The sequence below is a fragment of the Aptenodytes patagonicus genome, chromosome 1 (assembly GCF_965638725.1).
Source record: "Aptenodytes patagonicus chromosome 1, bAptPat1.pri.cur, whole genome shotgun sequence".
NCBI classification, from domain to species: domain Eukaryota; kingdom Metazoa; phylum Chordata; class Aves; order Sphenisciformes; family Spheniscidae; genus Aptenodytes; species Aptenodytes patagonicus.
This window is the reverse complement of record NC_134949.1, coordinates 41,488,976-41,512,548: the sequence shown is the minus strand read 5'-3', so window position 1 is coordinate 41,512,548 and position 23,573 is coordinate 41,488,976. Positions and strand designations below refer to the sequence as shown.

The following is a 23,573-nucleotide window of genomic DNA, read 5'->3' as shown; positions in this document are numbered from 1 at the left end:
TACCAGCTTATGTCTTTTTTTGCTTTCAATTTGGGATTTAATACACTGACAGCAGCCATAAGAAACATATGCTAAACTAAAAGGACTAAGGGATGCTATCCTGACCGTGGGACCAAACAACCCGTTGCCCCAAATCTGTTTTATCATACGATATCTGAATATGAAGAACAACTGAACCCAGTCAAGCCCTATTTCAGTGAAGGAAGGGCTTTATATCTTGACACCCAAACGCTAAATCATTTTTTTAGAAGCACGTGTAGTTCTTTCTGAGCTTTGCCGGCAGAAATATTATCTTTGGCTTACTGCAAGAGATGCGACTCAGCCAACAGATACTCTAAGGAACTATAAGGCACCTGGAAAAGGTAATTCTTTTTTTGGTTGATTGCCCCATTATTTCAGGTAGGAACTGTGTGCTGGAAGGACTGTCACTCTGTGTTTGGCTAGTGCAGTCAGCAGCAGAGGTACCTAGAAGTGGATGTCTAACCCCAGAAAGGTCAGCATTCCTCACTTGTGAAGTTTAAATTCTTGAAATTTACAGTAAAACGTATCAATTCAATGAGCTTTCCCAGCTACTCCATCTTTTACGTTCTAAGTGCCAACACCAGCAATTTTAGCAGCAGTGCAGTCAGTAACCGCAGGATCATTTGCATGCTCTGGGAAGGAAGGACGACTTAAAACAAGTGATGGCACTGATCCCATGCCCATAGCCTAGATGTCACCACATTTCTTGCTAAGAAAACTCTATTGCCACCGAATTGCTAATAGCATACTTGCAGCGCTGCAGCAGATCTACTCAATATCATCCAATGAATTGCTCCAGGGAAGGTTTTAGGTCTCTATCTATAAGCTAAGTCATTAGGACAACGTGAAAAAATCAGCCCCTACAAAACAAGACATCAAAACAAATACTGATTTTAAAAGGCTTAGCTTCAGAAACTAAAAAACTTACGGCTATGAAAAGCTACAAATTACTCCTGTGAGAGGCTTGTAATCAGGACTGTAGACAGGGGAGTTCTTGTGGAAATGAAAACTGTTTATGAAAATGCGAATATCCCCGAAGTCATTTCTCTTTAACTATTGCCTCAACAGAGAGCCCTCTAATTGAATTTTCTCCATTTGTGGGAATTTTTGCTTTCTCTCTCCTCCAGTCATTATGGGCCTGTATTTCATCGTTATCTAAACATGTGAAATCTCCCCAGTCTACAGATTTTTTGATTTTATAGCTTCATGGAAAATGTTGTTCTAAAATTGCAGTTCCAAGGCACTAGATCAGCATGTGGAATGTTTGCCCCTTGTATTAACAGAATCAAGTGGATAAAATTACCATTGGTTCAGTACCACTTAGGTAATAACACTGCAGAACGTATCCCCTCCTTATATTAAACCTCTTCTGGGCCTTCAAGGCTGCTCTCATTTTTAAAGAGCTAATATGATTGATGGATACTTCAGATGAATAAAGATAAAGATTTAACTTTTGAAAGCATCACTTTAAATGGCTTTTATTTGAATACTGATCCAATTTACTTAACTTTATTTCTCTTGCTTAAGAGATATGATGGTGAGAATGAAATATGTAGCTAGCAGAGCTCATGTTTAAAAATTAAACACTTTGGGAAAAAAGTTAAAAATTAAGCAGTTGAGAAAAAAATTAATTAAAATTGTGCTGTGCCTTTACAGGGATTTTTTTTTTTTCCAAGAGTGAATAATAAAGCTCTACAATGAGCTAAGAATAATCTCCTAAGTTATAATTAATTGGTACATACTTGCTCCTATTTAAAGTATGTTCTAACAATTGGAGATACACTTATAAAATTGGACCATAATTATTTATCTTCTGGGCAAATTGTGTTCTAATTTTTTAAAATGTAATTGCACACAGTTTAGACAGTTCTTTGATTAAGTGACAAATTTCAATACCATTTAGGGTACTATTTGACAAAGAAAATTAATCAGAAACATTATTTTTGCAACTATTTAACATTTAACTTAAGCCTATTTTTCTTGATGACTATATTTATAGTCTTGTTTAATAGGTTACAAGGCTCAGATAAAAAATAACAATGAAGTATTGGTATTTTGTTGGCAGATCTGTAATACAGATTCTGTTATAAGGAACGGCACCACACAAAGTTTATTTTTTAAGATGGCAGTCCCAAAGCTTATACTCCCACTCTCTATTACAAACTCCAGGAGCCATGCTGCTGGCACCACTGTGCACACAGAGGAGGGGAGCATCCTCTGCCATAGCACGCGCCCAGTCTGAAGAGAAAGGGTAGAATTTCCCCTTGAAAATTGAGGCACAGAGCTGTGACGGGCTTGACATTCAGGTGCCTGTCAGGCATTGAATTCAGGGGATATTAACCGAGGGTGTGGCTACTCGGGGTGCCTGTGGCAAAGCTATGCACAGATGCCAGGTCTCCTCAGCCTCAGTCCTGTGCTTCCGAGCTTCAGGTACCGCATGGGTCTGACTGAGGCAGGCAGAGAATACATCATCCCTCAAGTGATGGTTACTGCTATTGCTCCCTTCCCTTCCTACGGCAGATATCCCATAACTGAACACGCGACTAGCACACTCAAGCTCTTCAACACTGATTTTAACGACTGAGTGGTGAGTTAAGCACTTCTTTGTGAGACTAATCTCTCAGTAGATATGCTTTGTTTTGTCCTTTCTGGACAGTTTTTGCAACAAAAATATGGTCCTTTCTGTTCAACTGTTTTGCAGAGTTGTGGAGAGATCATTCCTGAATGAGAAAATTGGAGACAAATCTATCTAACTTCTAAGGATTGCAAATTAATTACTGCTAATCCATAATTGCTACCTATAGGGTCATTTTATTGTCATCACACACAGAAGTCAGAAGGTAAAAATGCTACCTGAACCAGCTGCCCCATAAAGCCCAGTTTTGCCTTTCAGAAGACGAAATCCTCTCTCTTTTCAGACATACTCCCCAGATGGTCTTTCAGAGCACTAACTCCTTGATTAACTTGTGCACTCAACAGTGTTTTCTTCCTCCTTAAACAGTTTTATTGACTTGAGTGCAAGATTCTACTCAAATGTTGTAACAACCTATTAATTAGTTAAATCACTTCAGCAACATTGGCTGACATTAGCTGGCAAAGCTCCAGTAACATTTCAAAATGCACGAATAGCTATGCCTGAATTTTTTCAGTAATTAAAACTTCTAGGGGCTGAGAACACAGAAGAAGGGATCCATTTTATTGTATTACATTTATCAGACATTCATGTGTGAAAAAAATGAAAATAACTCTCATTTTTTCATGTTTGCTGCTAATGATTTCCAAAAATAGCTGGTGGGCATCAAACCCGTGAAAAAAGCTAGTGCCTTTTCCAAGCAACTAACAAAAATAATTAACCTGTTGGCCACATTCCCACAAATACTTATGTAGATGGTTAAACTTAAGTACATTTGTAAGTTGTTGCAAGACTGTAGCACTAGTGTGCCCATGTGAAACAAAGCAACAAAATCATGTATCTCAGGTCATTAGAGAGAGAAATAAGGGAGGAGGAAAAGGAAAGAAAAAATGCTTTGTTTGGAAAAACATTTGATTTTCTATCACCTAAGCCAGACTTCACTGAAATAATCTCAATTAATGACTGGTAATTTGTTATTTACCACTCCCTCAGATCTATGGATAGTTTCATTTATAGACATGTTACAGTCTCCTGTACGCTCTTGCAGTGCAATTTGTTTTTCTGGTGGCATTTCCATTGAGTAGTTAAAGGTCCATCCAAGTAAGCACACCGCCAATTTAGGCAGGTGGATGGACATGAATCCATTGTTCCTTGCAGAGGAAATACAAATTCTGCACAAACAAGTATGGAGATTTAGTACTCTCAAATTAGGCTTGTTGGTTATCGCTGTCTTTGTTCAAATTATGTGATGGAAGTCATCTTACTTCATTACTTGCACCTTTCTTAAGACTGATAAAGAATTAACTACTGTTCCTAACAGTCACAGCAATGTGACAAAAGTCTTTGAAATGGCAAACAGAAGTCACTGGAAAAGCCCATATCCACATTATTACACTTAAAAAGATTAAATGAGGTAACTGAGTACTAGGATGCAATCATCCAAGATCCTGATTTCGTTTTTTAGTAACCAAAAGTGGTTGATCTGTAGTGCAAAACGACACACAGATGTGTTCTGACTTGAAACCCACAGATTGAACAGTAAAATTCACAGCATATTCTCTTTTCAGAGATCTCTGGCCCCACCTCACCACCCCAAGACTTCTCAGAACGACCTGGATGATTAGAGACCAGAACAGATTCAAAATATCTGGATTTCCATTTAGGATCATCCGGCAGTCTCTACTTCTCCTCATTCACGAAGACAGACAAATGCAAACTTCATTAACCCATGGGTTGCAGAATGGATTCTGACTTCAGTCTAATTCAGTGCAGCAGCCTGCACTCCACTGCAAACATCATCTATTCATCTGAGCATTGCTTTCCTTAAAAAAGAAAAAAGAAAACCCATGCCTTCCTACCTCTCTTGCATTAGAAAGTGTAGATTGAACGTACACTCAGAATTGAAAAAAAAGAAAAAAAAGTATTAGAAAGAAGCTAAGTATTGAACATTAGCTCTACTTATCAAATAGCATAGTAAGCTTAGCTCTGTTGATCAAAGATTAGCAGATTGTTATCAACCATAAGGTCAGCATAACAGGTGCAAGGACAAGAGACACCAAATTTGCAGACAGCAGAATGCAACCCTCACTTTACACAAGTTTGATGTGGTAGAATATTGGATTTTCCCATTTTTTTTCAGTTGATGAAAATATCTGCAAGGCAGTATTCCAAGTAAACAAAACTGGTCACAGTGCTTGTGACAGAAGAATCATAGTAAAAATAGTAAAAATTGCATTAAAACTAAAATCACCCCAAAGTGACATGAAGCCCAGATCAATCAAATGCATTTACTGTAAGTTTTCTAGGGGTATTATGGCAATTAATTAAGGTACTTTGTTCCCATTTAAAAGACAGCAACCAATAAATAGCAATGGTTACATTTCTAAAGAAAAAAAATAAGAGCAAACTGAAGTGGCTATGACTAGCTAGGGGCCTTCCAACGGGCCCAGTAACATCTTAAAGAAACTTTGCACGTAATTGTGTCTGATGCAATACTATCACCTCCCACTGCTCAGTGCTGCACATTAGCAAAAGAATAGCATCACCACAGCTCCAACAGAACCAGAATACAAGCACTCCTTTTCCTGCTGAAGGCAGAATCAGCTGTCTCAGTTCAAAGCAGCTCTCACATATTCACACGTTCACGCTATCCCGTCTAACTGCCTCGAGCAAGCATACATCCACAGTCCACTTTGCCAGCAGAAATGTATACGTGGCAACCTGTAGCTGATGGATGGTAACAATAGCTGGAAGAAAATCACGCCTGTACCCACAGAGAGGTCTGCAAAAACATGCTTGTGTCTATGGATAAGTTATGCTTTGAGCCATCATAGTGCGTATTCACGTTACCCGTTGTTATGATATCTCCTGTCAGGAGTTTATAGATTGCAGCTCTCCACACATTCCTTCCTGAACCTCAGAAATACACGTTCACTCAGTCTATCCAAGGCAGAAAGTCTGAAAATGCTGATCCTCTGAGAAACGTGTTTTTCTTTCAGAATAGATATTTAGTGAAAGTTAAAGGGGTTAACAAGGCTGATTCTCAAGCTTATACCATTGTATGGTAATTTTGTTAATTTTTTAGGCTGAGCCACAATGCTGTTCTAAGGAGTGTGAATAATGTATTTCTTCACACATGAAAGAGCTTCACAGGAATGAGCTCAGTTAAATGAAGGTAGAAGCAAACATCTTAATTTTCAGCCAACAGTAGCTTCTCTTGTACAGCATTCTGCTGTTGACCGAATCGCAGTAACCTTTCATTCTGAAACTACGAGGGGAATTTCAATGTGCTTATATGTTTCCTACTAGGTTTGTATTCTTCTGAACATCAACATGGAAGTTTCAAGGGTTTCCATTGCTCCAATACAGGAGTAGCATATATCCCAACTTAACAGAGTGAAAATGTTTGCCTTCATATCAACTATCAAGTCAGAAGTCAATGCAGACTTTCAAGCAAAATGTGCTGGAGCCATCAGCCATTTAAAAAGAGTAAAATTACTTAAATTCATTGATTAAAAAGACAGTAAGATATATCTCGAAGTCTAATCTCAGATTTTTCAGCTGAAAGAAATAATCACTTCTTTTTAAACAACTGCAAGGATTTAAATATGACATCAATTCCTAGACCAGTACAACCAGATGTTTCCATATAGCCTCTTCTGCACGTGATGTTATATGTTTGGTTTGCTCCTTGTAGAGCCAGACTTCTTTTTTAGAGTTATGTTCCTTGTTTTAGCATCACGTTTTGCCCTGCAAAAATGGTAGTGAGCAATACCACCTAAAGCCCTTTGCATACTAAGTAATCCTGGTATTTCAGGTACTCAAGCATCCCTCCCTCAGATGAATGCTCTCATTTTTAGGCTGGAGAGCTGTATTATTTCTCTTGTTAATGAAGTAAGTCCCAGTGGCTAAGCTTCAACTAGAGGAGGAAAGTGTGTTGCAGTGTCTTAATACTGTCCCAAACACCTCACAGATAGGTTATCAGGGTGGTCTTCTGCATGTGGCAGATGCAGAGCTGAGGTACTAAACTGAAGCTCTACCACCATCTCAGAACTACTGTTTAAAAGGGGGTTGAGAAGCAGCTTCTCTGCCAGCTGTGTTTGAAAAGAAAAGGAGCAGACCTTTTCCTGCTTCAGTGACACTTTTGAAAGGCATCTTTTGCAAGGACCCGTAACCCTATGATCACCATTTACATATTCATTTGATACAGGTCTCTTTCTGCCTGTAGTGCCGGACCGTAAGAGGGCCCATTCTCTCTTCACAGACTCATGTTAAGAGGGTCTTCACTCAGCATAGTGGCTGCCACCAACTTCATTTAGAGGTTCCCAAATCCCCTTGTAGGAAGCGTAACTCCAAGCATCTGATCCTGCCCTGTGAGCCAGGCATCTAAGAATGAAGCACTGCAACACCCAATTACTTTAGAAATTCAAGCCTTCGAGCCTCTCAGCTGACTTCCACTTTCACGCATGGAGGCTAATGTTGCAGATCCCATGTATAGGATTTTTTTTTACTAATTCTGTAAGAAAATCTGCAGTGCTACAATTGGAAATCTAACGGCTTTTTTCAAATAGTGCTGGAAACACAAAGAGGACTTCTGGCTTTGTGCTGTGAATGACCATTATTTTACTTGGTGAACAGTGGCAAATTATTTGCACAGTAAAGAACATGTAATTACAAAGTACAAACAGTAACTGATTATTATGATTATTTTAATCCCCTACAGTGAAGAGTAGATGGTAATTAATTTCTGGACCTACCAGGCTAAATATAATTACTAGAAACCACAGCAACTGTAGGCATATGCTGGTAAAACAGAGTTAGATGTTACTGTATTTGTTTATTACCCAACACTTTATCCATAATTAAATGCTACAAGTGAAACAGAAAAAAACATTTCAAAAGAACTTCTAAAAGCCACAGATTAAAAACATGGCTAAAAAGTTACAAATTTTAGCATTTGTACAGTATTATTAATTGCACATTCTCTGTTATGCTTATTCAAACTTTAACTGCAGTAACTGCCAGGAAATCAAAAACCTCCTTTACACGATTTGCTGCCTGTGCATTTATGTGGTATTTAATACCACATATTAATTTAATATCACCCTAATTTTGTATTGATTAGAATCTTGGGACACAAGCCTAATTCCCTAGTCTCACTTTGGGGTCTACTGCTTTGAAGAATTTGTGTTCCTTCCAACATGCATTGCTTGTGAATTAGCTCATTGCATGAAACATCTTGTCTTCCAGAATAAGGTTTTTGGGAGGAGATGGGTGGAAAGGTTGCAGATTAGCTTTATTTTTACTCTCATAGTCAAACTCAAATTATACCTGTATATAAAAATATCTCTGAGCTCTCTGGAACTCTATCTTCGTGCTCTGGCTATACAAACCCACCAAGACCAGGCTTTCTCCAACGCATCAGTCAATGTCTTTGTTCTGTTTCAGAAGAGGGAAGGGCATCTACAAGAACTTTCAAAGTAGTTTTCAGCAGATACAACTTTACTCGTTGATAAGGAGTGGAACAGGCAAGGATGCATATAGTTTCTGTACCTGTCACCAGCTTTCCTCACCAGGAGCTGTCAGAGAAGTCTGGAGAAAGATGAGCAGCATGAGTTTCCCCTTTTTTGTGAGGAAACAAGCCCTGAGGGATTCCCACAGATTCTGAGGTGGCTGTTTGCAGCAAATTGACAAACAGCTGTTAAGGGCATCAAACTGAGCAAAACACTTGACTGATGAGAACGAATACAAAATGGCACCTGTTGGATGTGCTCTCTGCATGTGTCTTGTACTTACCTGCTTGACTTTTGCACTTGAGCTAGCTATTGTCTCTGAAGTGCTAAAAGAGGCAAAGGCATGACTCAAATACCATGTTAATTAAATTCTCATTGTAGAATCATCACCATTTTCTTGGTGGTAAAGCAGGGAAAACAGACCCTGCTTTATTTTCAGGTTTCAGTCTGAGTTGGTTTAAACAGAGCAAAGGAGAGATATGGGGTAGCTCTGATACAGCAGTGTCCTGGTTTCAGCTAAGACAGAGTTAATTTTCTTCCTAGTAGCTGGTACAGTGCTGTGTTTTCGATTTAGGATGAGAACAATGTTGATAACACACCGATGTTTTAGTTGTTGCTAAGCAGTGCTTACACTAGCCAAGGACTTTTCAGCTTCCCATGCTCTACCGACTGAGAAGGCTGGAGGTGCACAAGAAGCTGGGAGGGGGCACAGCCAGGACAGCTGACCCAAACTGCCCAAAGGGATATTCCACACCATGTGACGTCATGCTCAGTACATAAACTGGGGAAAGCTGGCCGCGGGGGCCACTGCTCGGGGACTGGCTGGGCATCGGTCGGCAGGTGGTAAGCAATTATATCGTGCATCACTTGCTTTGTATATTATTATTATTATTATTACTATTACTATTTTACTTTATTTTATTTCAATTATTAAACTGTTCTTATCTCAACCCATGAGTTTTCTCACTTTTGCTCTTCCGATTCTCTCCCCCATCCCACTGGGGCTGGGGGCAGTGAGCGAGCGGCTGTGTGGTGCTCAGCTGCCTGCTGAGGTTAAACCACAAGCAAGAATCTGAACGTTCCTCAGAGAATGTTGACAGACCCCTACAAATGTTACTGTGAAACACAAGTTGATTTTATGTCTACCGAGGTGCTATTACTAGTAGCCTTTGCAATGTCTCTTCAATGTAAGTAGATATGAAATGAGTCTGCTCATGCGTTAGTTACGTTCAGTATGTGAGACTGCTCTGAGAATAGCAACTGGTAAATTCTGGGGTGGGGAACTGAAAAAATCCTATAATCTTAAGAAATAAATAAAAACATGTCTCTGTCTTCTTTGCAAGTTGTACCCCTCTTTATCAGCTGACTGTCAATCTGTATTCTGTAATTACATTATTTGTTGCAGCTGTTTTTCAAAACTGTGCAGTTCCTTTGGAGAAATGCACTGCTTTAACTTAGTAGCTGTTCTCTTCCTCTGCCCTGCTGTGATGCTTTTATCATAATACTCATCATATGCTGGCAGACACAATCTTGTGCTCCCAAGAATGGCCCCATAGAAAGGCTAAGAGGAATCTTCAGATGGATCCTTAAATTTAGCCCTTTCCTCTCTTGCTATTCTTGGTAAAGCAACAAGCTTTTTGTTTTGTTTTGTTTTTTTCCTGATGTCTCCTTCTTCAGTCCTGTTGGAAAGGATGAAGACACAGGGTAGGAGAAAGCTTTGCAGGGTGACAGCTTTTTAACACCGCATAATCTACTGCTGTGCATGCTAATAGATGGTGTTAGGTTTGATTAACTAATTTTGCAAATGAATATCTAAGTAAATTACTTTTGCAGATTGTTTCCAATGATTCTTTCTCTTTAATCTCCTCTTTGAATAGTTTCATACTGATTGTTGCTGCTGACAATAAGAATTTATATAAAACCCTGGGGTATATATTTCATAGTAAATATATCTGGTATCATCTTACACAAGAAAACCCTCCCCCTCACACACATCTTATTTAAAGGTATATAGTCTCAGTTTCAAGATAATTTTTTTTCAGAAGTTTCAAAGTCATATAGGAATGCAGTTTCCATTAATGCTCAGATCATGGCTGGTTTTAAAAGACACTCAGGTACTTATACAACTGGGTATGCCTGTAAAGGATTTTCAAAGATTACAAAGGCAGACAGACATACTGTAATTGCAAACAAACACCTGATTGGCCCAAGGTGTCTGAAAAATCCTACATGCCTCTATGCCTATAGAGATCTGATCCTCTTGCAGAGCTAATACAAGATTGGGACTAAAAATGTAAGACTCTTTCTCTTCTCTTTTTCTTTGTTACTTGAAAGTAAAATATTTTCCTTTAAACCAAAATACCATGTGATGTACTTACACAAATACTTCTACACCCATATTCCACATAATCAGAAAATCCATCATCCTTTCTCAAGAAGTCGTGGTCTTAACCTATACTCTGTACTTATTGTCCATAGATCACTACATACTTAAATATTTGTATTTTCAGTAATTTAACGTTTCTTAGACACTTGCCTTTAAAAGATAAACTTCATACACCATCCATGGCCCGTGTTCCCTTGCCACAGCTGAGTAAACCTGTGTCTGGACAGCCTAACTTACATATTTGCTGTCAAACCACTACAGTGATGCTAATGCTCAACACATCAGCTATCATATTATCCCCTGTCTGAAACACTACATGAGCTTTTCCATGTATTCCTGAATAACATTAGTTTCCAAGTCTTCACCCTTAAGTACTTCATAACATTTCCCTCAAAAACATTGTTTCGACTCCTTTCTTACTGCTCAGTCCTTCTGCCTCTAACCTCTCTCACTTCTTTAATCACTTAGCACCCTCCTCTCTTGCCCCGACAGAGGCTCCCTGTTTGTCTGCCAATGCGGTGTTCGCTCATCTTTCTTCCTTTAATCCCCTCCTTAAAACCCATCTTCTCGCCTTCTAGCATTTAATTATCTGACAGCAATTTATCAGGAGTGGCCAGAGCCTACCTCGGTGTCCCCTCCACCCGCTCATACACACAAAGTCAAATAATTCATTCTGAAGCCCCAGAGACATTTTTAAATAACAGCCAGCGACCTCTGCTTCCTCCCATACCACTCTGCAGAACGGGGCACTGCGGATGGGGGCGGGCAGGAGAGGAAGAGCATGCCAGCTGTATTGCCTCTGAGTAGGAGAAATGGGAAATACACGTTTCAGTTCCACTTACCGGTTCCTATTGCTAGAAATCCAATCCGAGATTAACGTTGCAGCCTGCTGGTGACAGTGTTTGTTACCAAAGCTGCAGGCCAACATGATGACTTCCCGACGTAACTCTCTGTCCAAATTAAAAAAAGCAATAAGGCTGCATTAATAAATGTGTTGGAATGTTTACAACAAGTTATTTCTCATAACAGTGGCAGCAGCTGATAGTTGGACAACATATCAAAGATAATCTAGCTATACAAATCTCAGTGTCAACTTAATGCCTACAGCTGCTGCAACAACTAAAGAAAGGTTGTGAACCAAAACCAGCCCCTATTTACACTTATGCACTCTTCCTGACCTCTGTGGTCACATTAGTCCAAGTTCTTAAATATCCAGTGCAGTCAAATTGTAAATTAAGGCTTAGGAAAACATGTTCTCCAAACTCAGGAAAGAGGAATTCATCTCACAGCATCTTCCTCCTCTCCCTCTAACCCAGAAAGGAAAAACAGAAGGAAGACAAAGCTAGGAAAGTATGACATGCTAAAGATGAAACCAAATTTTAGGAGAGTGCATTATTACAACTATATCCTGCAAACAAACAATAATGAAAAAAATAAATAACAGTACTCATGTTGGTAGGATGCTTGAACAAGCGATTTGTTTAAATTATTCATTGGCCATCCAAGCTTGAGATACATTGATGCAACTTGTCTTAAAATATACTCCTGAGAGGGAAAAGAAAAATATATTCAGTGTTAACTTATTTTTTATTTTTTATCTGAAATTGAAATACTATTGACTACTGAGGTTTTGTCTCTCTTTTTTACCCTCAAATAATGTCCTACTTTCCAAAGATTTTGATTTGCATTTAGCAAAGCAACATGTCCACATATAATCCTCCTTCACTGCTATAGTGAGAAGGAATCTATAGAACAGCTATTTGATTAGATGCCTAGGATAAGACAATTTATTGTTATACATCTCATCAATTTAAGAAGAGTTTCTTACATGCTATTTTGAACTCACAATACATGGCTGAAAAGTTGCAAGAGTGTCAACAACTTAATTTCTACTCTATGGCCAATCTCAACTACACTGTGCATGTTCACTTTTAAAAGAATATTCTTTTAATATCCATAGCCATGGCAAAAAAGTCATGTAAGTACAGTCAATTGACTTCAGAATACTGAACAATGTGGCTGCAAACGAGCTTTGTACATTTAATGACACTATGTTTTAAGTTCAGGTTCTTGGTGTGCTTAAAGAACAAAACAAGCCCAAGATACATTTTAACTTACTTTTACTTTTTACACAGGAGACATATTTACATATTCTGGCCAGTTGTGAAGAAAACCATTGTCATTGTATTCAGCATAATCTTTTGCCAGTGGAATTTACCAAATTGAAAAAGAGAACTGAGATAAAAAGAACCGCATAGGAGAGCATCTATTATATTATTGTGGATGCACGGGCATGTATCTATGATGTCAACACAAAAGGAGATTCATAGTGCAGCTTTCTCTAGCAGATGTGTTATTCTGTGACTAAAAAGACTTTTTATTTCCTCTGCTACCACCTCTGCTTTCAAAGCTCTCATCAGTAGTGATAAAACACAACCCAGCCATGAATTTTACTGGTTTTATTTATTAAAATTGTGTTTTCTTTACACAGCCATGTTTAAAAGTGAAATAGCAATGGCAGACTCATAAGAATTTTTCTGTGCAGTTAACAACAGACTAAACATGCAAGTTATTTCCACATCATTTTATATTATGGCTCTGGTTTGCATATAGGCCCACGCTGCAGGTTCACAAAGACAGAATCTCAATGTGTCTTTATTAATCTGTAGTATATGTTCTACAAAAATAATTTTCCATGTCAGCAGGTCGCTCTGTGTATGTGTGTGTGTGTATATATATATGTACTTCTACATACATACATACATCCAGGCACCTCTAGCTTCCTGCTTTCTGAGCATGTGTCTCTGGACACACACACACAAGCAAATATATGCTTAAGAAGAAAAAAGCACCTTTAAGCATTTCAGGCTTTAGAGAGTTCCTTCATTTGAAGGCTTTACAAAATTACATAAAATTACAGTATGTTGACCATTGAAAATATGTAGACTATATAAAATTCATATTGAATAAAATACCACAAGAGTTCATAATTGTCACTGGCTGCAATCAAATCCTGTGTACTTCATCAAACATGCTTCAGAGTAGCTAGGATTTTTTTTTTATTTCAGGTAAAATGTTAAAATGTTTGTCATGTCTATCTTAATTATCTACTGCTAGCTCTTACTGCTGTCCCTTCGGACCCAATTATGAATGGGCTTTTGATTCAATGGCGATCTAATCCTTGTTAATTAAGGTAACTGCATTGAATTCACCATGGCTTTTTGGATGAGATAATGACTACAAATCTTTACTTCAGTTGCATGCATCCTGTTCAGTTGTGCCTGCATTTGGTGTCCTTGCTGAGCTTGGGCATCAATCTAAATATTGCCGTGGGGATCCTCAAAAGAGAAAATCTGGAAATAGATTACTTTGGCTCTCTTAAGTAAAATACTTTATTTGTCATAAGATTTTGTAGGGGGGACAATTACCTTTCCTTCTACTAATCATATATGCCTTAAACAACAGTTATCACTGTTCAAATGCAAATGAACCAAAGCTTGACAATTGCTATGTTTAAATAAAGAATAATTAGGAAGAAAGCTAATATGCCTAGGTCATTTACAGTATCTGACTGGGGAATAGTTCAACTCTTGGCAATGAAAGGAGGGGAGGCGGGGAGAGGGAGAGAGGGAGAAGGGACCGAAGGAAGGGGGTGGAGGAGGGGGAGAGAGAGAAAGAAAGGAAAGAAAGAGGGAAGGGAAGGGAAGGGAAGGGAAGGGAAGGGAAGGGAAGGGAAGGGAAGGGAAGGGAAGGGAAGGGAAGGGAAGGGAAGGGAAGGGAAGGGAAGGGAAGGGAAGGGAAGGGAAGGGAAGGGAAGGGAAGGGAAGGGAAGGGAAGGGAAGGGAAGGGAAGGGAAGGGAAGGGAAGGGAAGGGAAGGGAAGGGAAGGGAAGGGAAGGGGAAGACTGTATGTCTTACATTGAAGATGTTGTAGTTTTCCATGCGGTCCAGCAATTTATCTAGAGGATAAAGAGCTCGGCTGGCAGCATGCCAAGGCAGAAAATCCTTCTCCTCTGAAAGGTATGTGATAATCTCCAAAGGAATATTCTGAGGCAAATAACCAGCTCTGCAAAATAAAAGAAGTTAGTATTACATTGGTTTTGCAGAAGATACATGATGAGGCAAAAATTACTTCTTTTTTTCCAAATGAAATTAAAAGGCAGAAAAACATGATAAACTCATCACATTATAATGACGTAAAAGTCAACCTTATAAAAAACAGCAACTCACAGTCTCTCCCAACACATGTGCAAGCATACTTACTGGATGAAGGAAGGCATGAAGACACATGAAAGAAAACTAGACAAGCTATACCTACTTTTTATGGATTCCTGTGGCTATAAAAGACATGAACAATGAAGTAACTGACTTTAAGCAAAAAAAACAAAAGGAAGATGCTGCTTTGTTGATTTGTAAGATAGAAAGCTGTCTGCAGAGAACATTTCTACTGGCCATGGGAAATTGGGAAGAACTAATGGAGAAGAAGCATCCTTTAGTTTCACAGTTCTCCTCCCTACTCTTTTCTCTCTCCTGTAGAGCTGCCTTGTCTTCTACCCACCTTAAGCCATTTTGGAATTACTTATTTTATTAAACTGAAGTGGAATTCAGTGACATCACTTTGGTTAAGGATGTTTCACTACTTTCCACACAAACTATGACTTTTTCAGGTATTTATAAAGCAATCAGCTAGAATTTTGCCCCATTCTTTTACAGTCATAAAGGACCTCTCCCTGCAAGGGAAAGAGTTTAGCAGGGTTTCAGGAAGGCTTTTTAAATTAATAGCTTTACAAGTAAAGCGCAATACAGACACAAGCATCTGAAAGCTGCTTTTTAAAACTGAGTACTGGAAACACCAAGCTTTAGGATTTGCTCTAATTTTCTTTTTCAGAACAGCATTTTTTCTTAACTATCCAGACTGCAGAAACGAAGTGTAACCCTGTGGGTGTGAACTTTCCAGAAACACACAGGTCTATTCTTCTCCTGATGCATGTGTTTAAATCCCAGAGGAGTTCTCTACCTGCCTAGAGAGGAGATAATGATTCTGTTTTCATTAAACACTGAAAGTCAGCAAGCTGGATTACACAAGCTTCAATTTAACATAGGTTACAGTATGACACATCTTCATAGACTATTTTTCCTCCTTGTTGGTTGCAAATGTTCCCCTTAATTTCCATCACTGTCTGGGGTAGAGATGCATGCATACAGCAAACAAAGAAAATTACACAGATTATTATGGAAATGAACCAATACATACATGTTGATATAAATGTTGATCTCAGTTGTAACAGCATATAAAACCGACTTTGTTAAAATATTTGACATAGATCATTCTTCTCGGTATGGTCCAAAACCATAGTTTCCTTGCAAGGTGCACCACATCCATGCAAGCCATTGTTTTTCACACTCTCTATTGGAAGAATGACACCCTGTTCCCTTCACGTTCTCGGGAAAGAAGTGAGTTCATGTAGCAGCTTGCAAAAGTATCTATCCCATGTCCTTATGATGACCCACTCTCCAGTCTGCTTCATGTGATCTTTGTCCCCATTTTGTCAGCAAGGCTTTGTTCTCAACTCCAGTTACAGCACATAGTCAAGCAAGAAAAACAAGATCACTTGGGGAGCTCACTGTGTCACTCAGGAACTGAGCAGATATGAAATGAGAATGGTGGTGCTCTTAGAGTGGGTGGCGGACAGAGTTCAATGCATCTGAAGACAGAGAAAGTAAGCTAACTATAAACTACTCCATTTTATAGGTCTTTCTTATTTCTGAAGCAGCAGAATATCATCAAGATAAGTTCTAGGTCTTAATACTTTGTAAAGATGTGCAACCATAATTAATGGAGCCAGAAGCAGGCTGGATTGACTGCAGTCAAAAATCTTGGAGATAATGTTTGGCAAAGAGGTAAACTAGCTTGAAGTTGCATATATGTAATTAGTTCCCAATGGGATTTGTGATTATTGTTACTGATAATTTGATTGACAAGAGAAAGTGTGGAATAAGGAACAAGAGGAATAGCTCTAGGAAACATGCTGCTTAAGGAATAAACAGACGAATGTTTATTATAGCTGCACTAATGGACATTTAGGATCATGCTTCTGAAATTAAACGTCTCTATGCTATGCACAACAGGGAAATCATCACTGCAAAACAAACAGATTATTTCTTTTTAAGCTTAACTTCTCCATAAAGGCACATAAGAAGTGAACTCAGAGAGATCTGTCACTTATTCCTGAGCTTTCGGCCTTCCTAATCAGTTTCAAAATCGTGATTCTTAGCTGATGATACCTGTTCACAACAGAAACTGTTACTCTCATCACTCATTGCTTCTAACTTCCAAATTTATCAGCCCATTCAATTCTGCCTGCCTCTCCCCCGTCCCCCACTTTTCCTAATGTTTCCCTAAGGGTATATTCCTTCTCACAAAAACAGATTGTGGCAAAGTCTGAGTTTTTCCTGTTTACTCCTGAACTTCCTTCTCTTCCTGGGTATCACCCTTGAAGAGCTTATGCACAGGATCATCAAAATACTGTGCATCAACAGAATCAGTCCTGAGGGCAGGTCCTTGTGGATGACATTATTATATAAACAACAACAAATTCATCACTTCAGATCATGATTTTGAGGGAAAGCAGTTATGGCTGCTACGATCAATGTTAAACTCTCTGTCAGCACCTGTTAGGCAGATGTGCTTCAAGTACAGCTGTTAGGCTGGACCTCTGAGGGAACTTGAGCAGAGACATATCTAAAACCCTTTCACAGTGGCAGTTAAGATACGAGCACTTCCCTGAAGAAAACAGAAGTGCTTCAGGAACTTTGCCTTGGCAGAATGTTCTATATATTCTACACTATCTTATCCTATGGATTCCTACAGAAAACCATGATAGCCCTATTCTTTCACCCTCAGCCACCAAGCCATGTTTGTGAACCTCTTATACCAAATACACTGCACTCCCAGACTATTTGCCATTAAATAGTTTCTGTCAAGAGATAGTGATAAATACATTCATTGTTTTACCTTTTTGTGTAGAATGTGGTATAGAACGTATATGTTATAAAATATTAGATGTATACTACAGCTTAAAAAGCTTGAGGAATATTTTCATTCACAAAGAAAGGGAAGAGTTTGATAATGGTAATGCCAAATACTAAGGTTGCTAATTTTTGGTATTTGTAGCTGAGAAAACAAGATATAAGGAGAAGCTCTCATCCTAAACTATAAAAGAGATAAACCATGAACCATAAAACCACGTACGGATAAAAAGTCCTAAAATCCAGATCACAGATCTAGGAGCTGTATGAATTGTCCTGGGAGGTAGCATGACTATCATGACAACCAGGTCAGCAGAAGACAGAAACTAGCCAAAGCAGCGTGTCTGTGTGGTGAGCTACGCTGTAGTATTCTGCATCTTCACAAAGCACAGCAGCTGGTTTCTTAAGCTTTGTATTTTAGTACAACCGTATTCTTTTACTTTACACTAAAAGCTTGTCCAGTGCTGAGTGATTTCAAGACTCCTCTTTCCCAGGGGATACCGCATCCAGCAAGAGGTACTGGCTCACTTGAACAGTGGCAAACTCACTCACCAGCCAAGGGGTGCTGGCATGCTTCTAGGATTCTCCTTCACTAGCCTGGAAGAACTAGGTTCAAAGATGGTTACGCAGGATCTGGTCAGCAAAAGCAAAATTTTGCATCCAGCAAAGTAGGAAGGAATGGTCAAAGACTCATGAGTGTCATAGGACTTGTGACAAACATACATCACCAGCTGCTGACAACTGCTAATTGAAATCACTTGCGTCATTTATGGAGCAGGATAATAACCAAGATGAGGAAAGAAGGCACAACAAAGAATGAGTCTGTTCTGAGTATCTCTGTAAACTCTGATGGAAAAACACAGACCTGCAGAAATGTTAAACAGAAATGTTTAACAATTGTCATTACAATAATAAGAAAAGTAACAGTAACAGCCTTCCCATCAAAGGGAAAAATGTAAAATAATTTCCCTGTCATATAATTGTCTGATAATATTTATTCAAAGGCACTATAGAATATAACATAAGTTAAGTACATACTCTACACATGCAGCTTGATTTATCACTCTCTCTTCCAACAATGTCACTGGAAGATCAGTGACAGAAATCCTTATTTTTCTTGTGTCTTTTTAGCCATCAATCATATTGGTATCCTTAAAGTCCAGCAAAACTGCTATCAGATATTGCCTGCCAAAGTCCAAATGCATGAGAGCCAGGGCTAAGAGACAAAGTTCTCTTCCAACTTAGCCATCTCAGAGGAAAATTGAAATATTGTCTGTCACTCAGGAAATAACTGATTATGGGCTATACTGAAACCAGGTAACAAACATAAACACCGCAGAAACACTGTGATGTCCAATCTTATATCTGCTCTGAAACAGTCACACTGTTTCTCCAGGTATGTCTCCAGTAGCCACCTGAGAATCTTAGCAAGCACATACCTACAACCAACAAAATTCTGCAGAAGAATCTGGGATAGTCTTGACAAATATCTTAACAGATAAAATAGTCAAATCAAACAGTGTTGATTCATAAACAGTGGCTGAATGCATACTGAAGTTCAGGTTAAGCATTTCTGAAGTACAGGTTAAAAAGTTTACAAAACTTTACCTCCAGCATCTGGAATGAAAAGGCTTGAAGCCACCTTAAGAACTCATCTAGTCTCTCCCCTACCCAAAGCAGATTCATACCAATGCCATTCCTGACAGAAATTTGTCTCATTTTGTTCATATAGGCCTCTAGCGATGGATATCCTAGGAGCACTAGAATTTCAGCACTCCTCAGAGGCATGATAATAAGAATATTATAACTCTGGTCTTTTGCCCTGTAAATATTCACAGAAGAGTACCAAAAGATCCATTTCGTGTCCTAAAATGAACGGTTGTTTATGTAGCTTCAGTATAAACTACAAAAAGCAGGGGTCCCTCTTTATTGTATTCTAGAGTAGAGGGTTTTGATTGACATCACTGGTCACATAGAAAGGAGCCCAGACTTAAAAAAGAGCCTCCACAAGCTAGCTCTAAGCCAGCCTTCTCCACACTGAGTCATTTAAAAAACATGACTACAAAAGCAAAATTTAACCAAAAAGATCACATTTGAGACCCTTGGTTTTTTTATCACTTGTTATATAATTGTCCTTATCCATCAGTTTGTCAGCATGTCAATCATTCTGTAGCCACTGTTACACATGAGAACTTTAGCATGTGTTAGAAACACGGCACCACATGAGGTTCATCTTATCATCTCTCTTCCTAATTTCACAGTTGCCTGCTGAAGTAAAGTGGAGAACAGGAGAACAGGAACACAGACTAGCAAAGAGATCTGTTTTAGTTATTAGACAAATTACCTCTAGACAAACATCCTGGTCCAGCAGGCTTTTCATGACTAAAGAGGCTGCTGAGGAACTATGGTGAAAAGGTGATATCCCATTTTTACGACAAGGGCAGAGGTGGAAAAAGACCTTTCAAAAGTTAAATATATATATTAAGTGGCTTATGACATTATATACTATCATAAGCACCAACCCTTAGCAAGGTACTATCCTGCTCACACTGAAGAAATTGCTAGGGTGGCCATTGGTACAGAGAAAAGAGGCAATGAACAGAAAAAGAAAGTACTGAACGTGGTAATGAAATATTCCTCACAAAGAATTCCCACTAAAAATCTCATAGTAATCAAAAATAATCTTTAAATTACACGAGCATTTAATAAGTCAGATAAAAGCAGGAGATCTAGATTATATTATGAAACATCAGTGTGTTTTCAGCTGCATTCTGACCTTGATTTGTTCTTTACACTGAGCCGCTGAACTTATGGACAGATCCCAGCACATTCATTTTCCCCTTAGGGACAAAGTACCAAATGGTAGTGTAATTGCCAAGGGAAAATTATTACTCTGTTCTGAATTATTTCTATCATAAATCCAGCACCAGTCAAACAGACTCTGTCACAAAAATGACAGGGTTGCCATACAGTGATGAGAGTCCCACATACAAGTGCACCATAAATCCCTTAGTCCCACCACCCAACAAAGTCATTATAAGTCATGTGTTTAAATCAAAATTAGAAAATCCAAGCTGGCAGCAAACTGGTCTGCATTGTTGAAACAATGAAAATGAGGTAATTTACTTGCTGCTGGTTTAAAACTCACCCTGCATAGTCTGTTTCTTATGAAATATGTAAAACATGACTAGCTTTTTGTCTGGATAATTTTGAAGGGGGAAAACGCAGCTCTTCAGAACATAGACGTGCAACTCAGATTAACTTCAGTTCTGTTTCTGTGCATGTGCAACATATGAATAATTAGACTATACTCATTAACCCATAACGGGACAGTTTAAAATAAGTTAGGATTCTTATTCATTGATTCATTCTTTTACCTTTAAAGTCAAGTGTGTGGATTAGAATAATTCACAGAGAAACTTGGCGCCAATGAATATTCACATTTAACTGTATTTGGCTTTTTCTAACCCTATTCATTTCTTCCGGATCTATCAAGGACTGGTGCCCCTACTGATGTATTCAGGATATTCTTTCCCACAGTGCTTTAAGAGCAGTTCTTTAGCAGCTAAGTAAAAACACGTATGTTGAACCCTGACACGTAAAAAAAGCTTTGAGCAAGGCGACGCATGCAACAAGGAAACCAACTCTTGTAGTCACAGATTTTACCTTCAACTCCTGCAAGACTGGGAAGTCAAAGATTAAAAACTTATGATGACTGGCATCCATGTTCAACAAAGGAAGCTGGAAAAAGAATGTTTTCTCATAGAAAACTAATGGGCAACCTGTAACAAAGGCCCAGTGACACCCAGTATCAAAGAATGATCTACCTCATCATCCACTCCCAGATAAGGACTCTGCTTTTCTAAGACATCCAAAGTGACTTAATGGAGGCATTATGATTTGTACCAGCTGTGGAATTCCATGTAAACAGGACAAGAATGCACATCTACTCTTTGATAAATACAACAGCAACATTTGGCTTACAAGCTCATTTTAAGTACTAAATTTAATCAGCATTCAATCTCTCCAACATCAAAGGATTCAGAGAGTATAACAGTTTTAAGTGAAGCCTGCTTATTATTATGTTTTCTTACATGCAAAATATTTGAGGACTCTTCAAGCGACATTCAACTCCACACAAGAGCATCTGAGGTATCCTACAAAGAATAGTCCAAATTCAATGCAATTATCAGAATATCTCGGGGCTTAAATTATCTTGCACAGTTTTAGAATTGCCACATAAGCAAAGGCTAATATTAATTTGAATTAATCACCTTTGTTGAAAACAGAAAAAAAACCCAAACTTAAAACCCCATTTGTAAAAACGCAACAAAAATTCCTTCAAATTGGAGTTCAGTATCTCTCCTTTCCTCTTCTTCCCCATATGAAAAAAAAAAAAATTAAAGAAGAGTAGTGCAAGGTGAAAAGGAATAATCTTACTGCTGAAAATTAAGACTATGAAGTAAGTTAGGTATGTCATGTTTTTCATCATCATGAAACTGATTTTTGAGAAGTATGTCATTCACACACTTAAATTAACTAAAGGAATTTGAATGTATTTCAGGGGCTTATAGATGTCAATTTCAGATGACTCAATTATTAAAAGTGTTATTTTCTTTCTTGATGATTTTGTTGGGAAGGGTAGAATGAAGCAGCCCTTCTATTCCTTAACTTCTCAATGGGCAATGGTAGCTATGAGAGCATGTTTGAGCAAATTCAAAATTTAGTTCGTTTATTATTATAGAATCATAGAATCACAGAATCATTGAGGTTGGAAAAGACCTCTAAGATCATCGAGTCCAACCGTCAACCCAACACCACCATGCCCACTAAACCATGTCCCTAAGTGCCTCATCTACACGTCTTTTAAATACCTCCAGGGATGGGGACTCCACCACTTCCCTGGGCAGCCTGTTCCAATGTTTCACCACTCTTTCAGTAAAGAAATTTTTCCTCACGTCCAATCTAAACCTCCCCTGGCGCAACTTGAGGCCATTTCCTCTCGTCCTATCAGTAGTTACTTGGGAGAAGAGACCGACACCCACCTCGCTACAACCTCCTTTCAGGTAGTTGTAGAGAGCGATGAGGTCTCCCCTCAGCCTCCTTTTCTCCAGGCTAAACAACCCCAGTTCCCTCAGCCGCTCCTCATAAGACTTGTTCTCCAGACCCCTCACCAGCCTCGTTGCCCTTCTCTGGACACGCTCCAGCACCTCAATGTCCTTCTTGTAGTGAGGGGCCCAAAACTGAACACAGGATTCGAGCTGCGGCCTCACCAGTGCTGAGTACAGGGGCACGATCACTTCCCTACCCCTGCTGGCCACACTATTTCTGATACAGGCCAGGATGCCATTGGCCTTCTTGGCCGCCTGGGCACACTGCCGGCTCATGTTCAGCCGGCTGTCAACCAGCATCCCCACGTCCTGTTCCGCCAGGCAGCTTTCCAGCCACTCTTCCCCAAGCCTGTAGCGCTGCATGGGGTTGTTGTGGCCGAAGGGCAGGACCCGGCACTTGGCCTTGTCGAACCTCATACAGTTGGCCTGGGCCCATCGATCCAGCCTGTCCAGGTCCCTCTGCAGAGCCTTCCTACCCTCGAGCAGATCAACACTCCCGCCCAACTTGGTGTCATCTGCAAACTTACTGAGGGTGCACTCGATCCCCTCATCCAGATCATCGATAAAGATATTGAACAAGACCGGCCCCAAAACTGAGCCCCGGGGAACACCGCTCGTGACCGGCCGCCAACTGGATGTAACTCCATTCACCACAACTCTCTGGGCCCGGCCATCCAGCCAGTTTTTTACCCAGCGCAGAATACACCTGTCTAAGCCAATGCACAATACTTTTTCATATCTCTCTTTTTTCCTGTTCTAATGTTTATAATTTGCATACCAGTCATCCAAGTGAAATGTGTGTTTAAAAGCTAGAAACTTCATATGGAAAGCACAGAAGCCTGATCTTGAAAATACACATACAATCTGAATTTTGTTTGCGAG

General features: G+C 39.2%; 1 protein-coding gene across 1 annotated transcript in view; it reads right to left on the bottom strand.

The window, feature by feature from the left end:
• Positions 1–23,573, bottom strand: part of TRHDE (thyrotropin releasing hormone degrading enzyme) — a 221,780-nt gene that overhangs the window by 12,853 nt on the left and 185,354 nt on the right. Inside the window, exons 13-15 of the mRNA XM_076333043.1 lie at positions 14,470–14,617; positions 12,000–12,097; positions 11,395–11,502 (exon numbers count right to left, since the gene is read on the bottom strand). Coding sequence (XP_076189158.1) covers positions 11,395–11,502; positions 12,000–12,097; positions 14,470–14,617 — 354 coding nt within the window. The remainder of the gene's footprint in view (positions 1–11,394; positions 11,503–11,999; positions 12,098–14,469; positions 14,618–23,573) is intronic.